The sequence below is a fragment of the Trematomus bernacchii genome, unplaced genomic scaffold, assembly GCF_902827165.1.
Source record: "Trematomus bernacchii unplaced genomic scaffold, fTreBer1.1, whole genome shotgun sequence".
Taxonomy (NCBI): domain Eukaryota; kingdom Metazoa; phylum Chordata; class Actinopteri; order Perciformes; family Nototheniidae; genus Trematomus; species Trematomus bernacchii.
Window position 1 is genome coordinate 190,787 of NW_022987768.1, and position 8,223 is coordinate 199,009.

General features: G+C 45.3%; 1 protein-coding gene across 1 annotated transcript in view; it reads left to right on the forward strand.

The window, feature by feature from the left end:
- The first annotated feature begins 4,322 nt into the window (after positions 1-4,322).
- The window catches only part of lrch3 (leucine-rich repeats and calponin homology (CH) domain containing 3), a 25,999-nt gene continuing 22,098 nt past the window's right edge, over positions 4,323-8,223 (forward strand). The window contains 4 exon segments of the mRNA XM_034148464.1: positions 4,323-4,634; positions 6,515-6,659; positions 7,054-7,180; positions 7,612-7,717. Of these exon segments, the coding sequence (XP_034004355.1) occupies positions 4,349-4,634; positions 6,515-6,659; positions 7,054-7,180; positions 7,612-7,717 (664 nt within the window). The 5' untranslated portion in view covers positions 4,323-4,348.

Here is an 8,223-nt window from a genome sequence, read left to right on the forward strand (position 1 = left end):
TTAAAATAAGATAATAAGATAACCTTTATCCACGTTGTGTATGTTTATAGTTATATCTCACACAGGCTCCGCCCTCTACTGGACTCTATGGGTACTACTCTCAATACGAAACCCACAGGTCCTTCAGAGTAAAGGGAGGACCTGTGAGCACACACGTTGTGTTCACAGGTCCTTCAGAGTAAAGGGAGGACCTGTGAGCACACACGTTGTGTTCACAGGTCCTTCAGAGTAAAGGGAGGACCTGTGAGCACACACGTTGTGTTCACAGGTCCTTCAGAGTAAAGGGAGGACCTGTGAGCAGAGGCCTGTACTACGAAGCTGGTTCAACCTAACCTGGATATGTTTGAGTTAGCCGGTTGGTCCAATCCAAAACATACGCGCTCTCGCTAAGCTGTACTACGACGCTGGTTATCAAGTGGATCGCTCAAGCCAGCCGTGTCCTATCTAGTTAGGTGCGCGTTCACATGAAAGGGGTGGTATCTGGAGCATTCGACCAATCTCAAACATGGACAAGCGTACTGACAGCGCAGCGAACTTTAATATTAGTCAAATATGAAGAAGTTAAACTTTAAAGGAAACCTATCATGCTATATTTAAATGATATATTGTAGGGCCATACCTATATAAGGTATATTTATACGTTTCTGTTTTCAAAATACCAAACAGATCATGCATTTTAGCCATGCCTCATTTCGCTCTATGTGCTGTCTGCTGTCTACGGGTCTGATTCTGCTGACAACGCCCCCCTGCAGGAGAGGGGAGACGTGCTCTGATCAGCTGCTGGGCTGTCAGAAGAGGGGGAGAAAAAGAGATCTCCGTCCTCCGTGTTTTATTATATAGAGTCGTTATTCATTTGTTTTAAAGCTCAATAAATAACAAAGAAGACCTTTGACCGGCACTTTTCTAATTTTGTCCGGAGGATTTAAACTTTAACGGACATCTTGACCGGAGAAAGAAAGTGAAACTGAAACTCTGCCGCACGGTCCCCTCGTTCCTTGGAAGAGGCGGAGAGGTGGGTGTTTGTCATCTGCTGGTGGACTAACCGGAGAGAATTACAGTGCTTGCCTCGACGGGGAGGGATTGCATTGAATTAAAGCAGCGGGAGCAAACGCTTGCCTCGGGGAGGGAGAAAGAAAGCCACAGCGGAGAATAAACAGAAGGGTAACCATGGTAACTATGCGCGGGAAGTCTTATTCGCTGCTTTTGTGGCAGACTACAGCGCCACTTACAGGCCTGGCATATGTACTACAGCGTCTCCAGCGCGTTCGAGCGGCAATGGCCGGCCGTGGCCCAACCCCACATTCCCCTGATAGGTGGAGAGTTGGCCCAATAGCCGTAGCGCCACCGTCCTGACGTCAGGACAGTGTTCAAATCTGGATCCGTTTTTATCAGATCCGTTGCAGCCCCTTTTTTAGAGATTTGGGTATGGAGGAAAATAGAGAGGGTTGTGTTTTCTGACACTTGGTGAGTTCCCTGGAACACCGGGGACACATATTCATGTAGAAAAGACGTACAAACGTGCATTTTGCATGATAGGTCCCCTTTAAACATCCATGACTTAAACACTTTATCCAGGATCAAAGCCACATAGCTGCACCTGCAAGGTGAATACAGCTGGTAACAGAAAAAGTGTTTGAATGCGTACATTAACAGGTTTATGATATCACTGCCCCGTCTAAGACACGATCTGACTTTAATTACATTTGACTCGAGTGTTTCATCAACTTAATGTGTTAAAATAATACTTCTGCATCCAGTATGTGACACTGTGAGTGTTGCACGGCCAGATACGGCTCAGCTGACTCAGATAAGGAGATATATGATACATTATGATGTGATATGATATGAATGATAATGGGACACATCGACGTCTGCACTCACAGTGCCGCGGACTGTACGTAATGTTACTCTGATCCGGTTACTTATGTTGTGGCAGATATTTAAAGGGCCCATGTCATGGCCATTTCCACTGATCATAATTACATTGTTGAGGTATACTAAAATAGATTTATACTGTGCAATTTTCCAAACTCACATTGGTTTCGCATACAGCATCTCTGTCAAGCATGTGTATTCAGCAGTATTCACTTTCTCCACTAAACGACTCGTTGGAGCTCTTGCCCCCCCCCTCCCTGTGAGCCTAGTGTGCTCCGATTGGTCAGCTCGGCCACTCGTTCTGATTAGTCAACCACCAGAGAGGCTGCGCCCTTGTCAGTGCTTTTCCCGGCTGCTCTCAGCGTAACATCAGTCTTATCATGGCGTCGGTACAGCGGTATATTTTATATACATATATATTTTTAACTGTTGTTATAGAAGAGTGTGACGGCCCCAGGGCCTTTGTCTTACGGTGGGGTGGAGCTGAAGAGGGTAATCAGCGCGATCACGGACACCTCCGTAGCCGGTGCTATTAATCCCAGCGGCCCGGAGTCTCTCTCCAAAGCGGCTGCAGAAGGACGAACTGAGCGACCCTCTCCCCTCGACCACCTGTCTCTGCATTTACTACAATAAATGTGCCGTGGTTTTGTAAACTCGTGTATGTCTCCTTGTCTTTCCGTTGTGGCCTACGAGCGACTCTCATAACAAAGAGTAAGTTATTTTTACCCGTTATAAACTACTACTGTTTGATGAGAAATCAAATCATGGTTTGCTATATATGAATTCAGGGAAGAAAGGATAGGCCTACTAAGTATTTCCATTAAACTTTATTTTTAGAAATGTACAAAATGAACATAAATATACATATATACACACGGTATATCATTCATTCCTCCTCCTCGCATCTTGCCTGCGCACAGCCGGTGCGGTGCGGTGCCTTTTAGCACGAGGCCTCAGTAGTAGTAGAATCCCTTCCCCGTCATGGATTGTCCGCCAGGATCTGGCTGGACGAAATCAAATGCAAATCACAAAATATTAGAGAAACTTAGTTGTTTTAGATTCGTTAGTAGTAGTTGTGTAATGAACAGCTTGCCTGCTAATATGCTAACCTAGCTTTGTTTACCTTGGTAGCTAACACGATATGAACGTTAGCTTGGAGGAAAGGCAACTATAATGCAGTGTAATAAAACTACTATGAACAAAAGCTAGTGGTTCATATTAGGCTAGCAATAACGTGTTTATAATTGCAATCGTATACGGGTATTCTGCTACCATACAATGTAACTTGCATGAATACATTGTTTTGCGCTAGCATACAGCTAGCCTCGTTAGCTACATGCAGTATATGTACGGTCACAATGTACGGTAAACCGGAGTATACTGTATGAGTATTCCGTGTGTGTGACTGCAGACATTCTCCTGCCATGACAAACATGTAAGGCCATCTGCTGACATTGTAGTTGATATATTTAAACGCTAGCAACGTAGCATCACAAAAATGTTTTTCTGACCGAAACTAGCTCTAGCTCCGTGTGTTAGATCGCTACGCCAGCTATAATGTAATTACGTTTCGCGACTGACCGGCAAATCACCCGGAGTATACTGTCAATAGGTATTTTGTGTGTGAATGCAGACATTCTCCTGCTATGAGATACATGTATGCAAGGCCATCTGCTGATATTAGAGTTGATATATGGAAACTCTAGCAACTTAGTTAGCACAGTTAGCACTGTGTCAATGGCTTAGCAGTCCAACACAGTTTACACATTTAAACAGTCTTGTTTGATAAATACACAAATAACAATGCAAACTTACAGGTTGTATACCCAGATCTTCCCCTGCTCCAAACGGTCCAAACAAGCTGTGCATATCCGGCCTCAAACTGGGCAATGTTTTGGAAGCTTTCGTCTGTGAAATGCCGGTTCTTCGAACCTCTGGAGGAGGAACACGACGCTGCTGGTGTGGCCATAGCTCTTCGGGATTGGTCCATTTCGTTCCGGGTACCGCATGACATCAGGCGGTACCCGGAACTAAATGGAAGACTCAAATGGGCAGTGACGTATCTCCAACGAGGCGTTTTGGGGAGGTATTTTCTGTGTTAGAGTTTTACTCGCTACAGGGTGTACTTTGAGGGTTTTGACTCTGCACACCGTTTACATGCATAAAAACCTTCATAACACACAAGGGGACGGGTAATAACCGGAAAAGCATGACATGGGAGCTTTAAGTAAGCTTTCTTAACGCTAATGTTGTAATAGTCAGATTATAAAAAACTAAGGGGCAGACATAGAAAGTAATACAATAATAAGTTAATACATAATAAAACAATATTATTGTTATTTATGAACTTATTATATTTTGGCGGGTGCACGCGACTCGGTGTTCCGTCAGTGACAGTGCGCGCGCCGCACTGCGCATGCGCCGCAGAGTTTAGGGTGGAGTTAGCCGTTAGCACAGAGGAGCTAACAGAGTAATGGCGGCCTCGGTGTTGCTGGGCTCAGTGGAAAACACCGGAGGAAGCAGTGGATTTCCCGGGGGAGGCCCGTCCTCCAGAGGGACCATGGGATCGGGCTTCAGGGGGACCGTGGGGCCGGGGAACAGCACCGGGAGCCCCGGGAGCACCGCCTCCTGGAACCGATCCCTGGACCGGGCTCTGGAAGAAGGATCCAGTACCGGGAGGCTCAACCTCAGCGGCCGGAAACTCAAGGAGTTCCCCCGGATCACCGAGAACCACGATCTCACCGACACGACTACCGCTGGTTAGTGTATCATATATACTAATATATATATATCATGTTTAATAATACACAATAACTAGGCATAGTAAACTGAAGGAGTTCCCCCGGATCACCGAGAACCTGATCTCACCGACACGACTACCGCTGGGTAGTTAATACATAACAATACAACAACAACCTGAGGGGTACTACCAGAGCTGGGTGGTTATAGATATAATATATATATATATATATATATATATAATACATAATAATAACAACCACGACCTAACCGACACTTGCAGGAACGGTGAGTTATAATAACAAGTAATAATACAGAATAATACAGTAATAATATATATAATACAGAATAATACATGATTTAGATACTCAGTGTGGTGTATTAGATAAGCTGGATGTATAGATAACCCCCTCACGGATCCAGTGAAATGACCTGAATCATAACGAGCTAATGGACTCAATAACACAAACCATTGATTACCTGTTGTTATGAAATACAGATGTTCACCATGTGACATCCCGTCAGACAGGTGTGTGTACTGTGTGTCATCATATGAAGTGTTGTGACCTTTCTGTTAAGCTATAAGCACTTCACATGATGATCAATGAAGTGTTTGAACTGAACTAAAGCTCTAAAGGCACTGCTGATCTCAAAGGGTTTGATGCTCTCTCTGAATCTCAGCCCGTGTCACTGTTAGTCTGACAAACATGGAGAAGAGTTCCCTGTCTCTCGTTATTATATCACTCAATAAAACACACACCTGTACACAGACAGTCTGTGTAACACACCTGTACACAGACAGTCTGTGTAACACACCTGTACACAGACTGTCTGTGTAACACACCTGTATACACACAGTCTGTGTAATACACCTGTACACAGACTGTCTGTGTAACACACCTGTACACAGACTGTCTGTGTAACACACCTGTACACAGACTGTCTGTGTAATACACCTGTACACAGACTGTCTGTGTAATACACCTGTACACAGACTGTCTGTGTAATACACCTGTATACACACAGTCTGTGTAATACACCTGTATACACACAGTCTGTGTAACACACCTGTACACAGACTGTCTGTGTAACACACCTGTACACAGACTGTCTGTGTAACACACCTGTACACAGACTGTCTGTGTAATACACCTGTACACAGACTGTCTGTGTAATACACCTGTACACAGACTGTCTGTGTAATACACCTGTATACACACAGTCTGTGTAATACACCTGTATACACACAGTCTGTGTAACACACCTGTACACAGACTGTCTGTGTAACACACCTGTACACAGACTGTCTGTGTAACACACCTGTACACAGACTGTCTGTGTAATACACCTGTACACAGACTGTCTGTGTAATACACCTGTACACAGACTGTCTGTGTAATACACCTGTATACACACAGTCTGTGTAATACACCTGTATACACACAGTCTGTGTAATACACCTGTATACACACAGTCTGTGTAACACACCTGTATACACACAGTCTGTGTAATACACCTGTATACACACAGTCTGTGTAATACACCTGAAACAGATATACTTTATTGATCCCAATTTTTTTGTGATGACATTTAGTCGTCTCATTAAGACACTTTTATTTATTGTGTGTGTGTGTGTGTGTGTGTGTGTGTGTGTGTGTGTGTGTGTGTGTGTGTGTGTGTGTGTGTGTGTGTGTGTGTGTGTGTGTGTGTGTGTGTGTGTGTGTGTGTGTGTGGTGTGTGTGTGTGTGTGTGTGTGTGTGTGTGTGTGTGTGTGTGTGTGTGTGTGTGTGTGTGTGTGTGTGTGTGTGTGTGTGTGTGTGTGTGTGTGTGTGTGTGTGTGTGTGTGTGTGTGTGTGTGTGTGTGTGTGTGTGTGTGTGTGTGTGTGTGTGTGTGTTGCAGACGTGTCTCGTAACCGCCTCTCGGAGCTTCCTCTGGAGGTGTGTCTCTTCGTGTCTCTGGAGAGTTTGAACCTGTACCAGAACTGTCTGAGGACTTTACCTGAGAGCCTGCTGAACCTGCAGAGCCTCACCTACCTGAACCTCAGGTACACACACACACACACACACACACACACACACACCTACATGAAACAAATATTCATATATATTTTTAAATATGGAGAATGTCCAAATGTTAGTTAGTAACATGTGTGAACAAAATATGAAAATGTCCAAAACCAATCAGGTACATTTGCGATCACTAATTTCAAAAATGTCTTATGACAAAATGTGAAAAATAATTATTAGTAAAATGTGTGAATTTTGGGGGAAAACAGCTAAATATTATTGGTTAAATATGAGATTTTTCTTTTTAAAATGTATTAGTTAAATAAGATTTAAAAAGTGGAGAATGGCCAAATGTTATGTGAATAAAAAGTGAAATGCATAAATTGATAAATAAATGCTAAAATGTGAAATGTAACATGAGCCCCTCTGCAGCCGGAACCAGCTGTGTGCCCTGCCCCCGGTGATCTGCAGTCTGCCTCTCAAGGTCCTGATCGCCGGGAACAACAAACTGATGGCTCTGCCCGAGGAAGTGGGCCAGCTGAGACACCTCACCGAGCTGGTACTGATCAATATCATCATTATATATTCATCTGGATCAGCACCAGCTCTGACACCTCACCGAGCTGGTGCTGATCAATATCATCATTCATCATTATTCATCTGTCTGTGTGTGTGTGTGTGTGTGTGTGTGTGTGTGTGTGTGTGTGTGTGTGTGTGTGTGTGTGTGTGTGTGTGTGTGTGTGTGTGTGTGTGTGTGTGTGTGTGTGTGTGTGTGTGTGTGTGTGTGTGTGTGTGTGTGTGTGTGTGTGGGTGTGTGTGTGTGTGTGTGTGTGTGTGTGTGTGTGTGTGTGTGTGTGTGTGTGTGTGTGTGTGTGTGTGTGTGTGTGTGTGTGTGTGTGTGTGTGTGTGTGTGTGTGTGTGTGTGTGTGTGTGTGTGTGTGTGTGTGTGTGTGTGTGTGTGTGTGTGTGTGTGTGTGTGTGTGTGTGCAGGATGTGAGCTGTAATGAGATCCAGACGCTGCCCCCTCAGGTCGGTCAGCTGGAGAATCTGAGGGACCTGAACATCAGGAGGAACCACCTGATGCACCTGCCCCCAGGTACACACACACACGACTAAATGACTAAAACGAGACGATGACGAGACGGCATGGACGGCAGTAAACAATAACTGTAACGAAATCAACATGCAATATCGTTGACGAAAAGTGACGAGACGAAATATGATCAAAGATAACGTTACATCTGATAGTCAGCTTTTCTCCCAGCAGCTGTGTGTCTGTGCTGCGGCTGGGCAGCAGCTGTGTGTCTGTGCTGCGGCTGGGCAGCAGCTGTGTGTCTGTGCTGCGGCTGGGCAGCAGCTGTGTGTCTGTGCTGCAGCTGGGCAGCAGCACAGACACACAGCTGCTGCGGCTGGGCAGCAGCTGTGTGTCTGTGCTGCGGCTGGGCAGCAGCTGTGTGTCTGTGCTGCAGCTGGGCAGCAGCTGTGTGTCTGTGCTGCGGCTGGGCAGCAGCTGTGTGTCTGTGCTGCGGCTGGGCAGCAGCTGTGTGTCTGTGCTGCGGCTGGGCAGCAGCTGTGTGTCTGTGCTGCGCGCGGCGGTACATT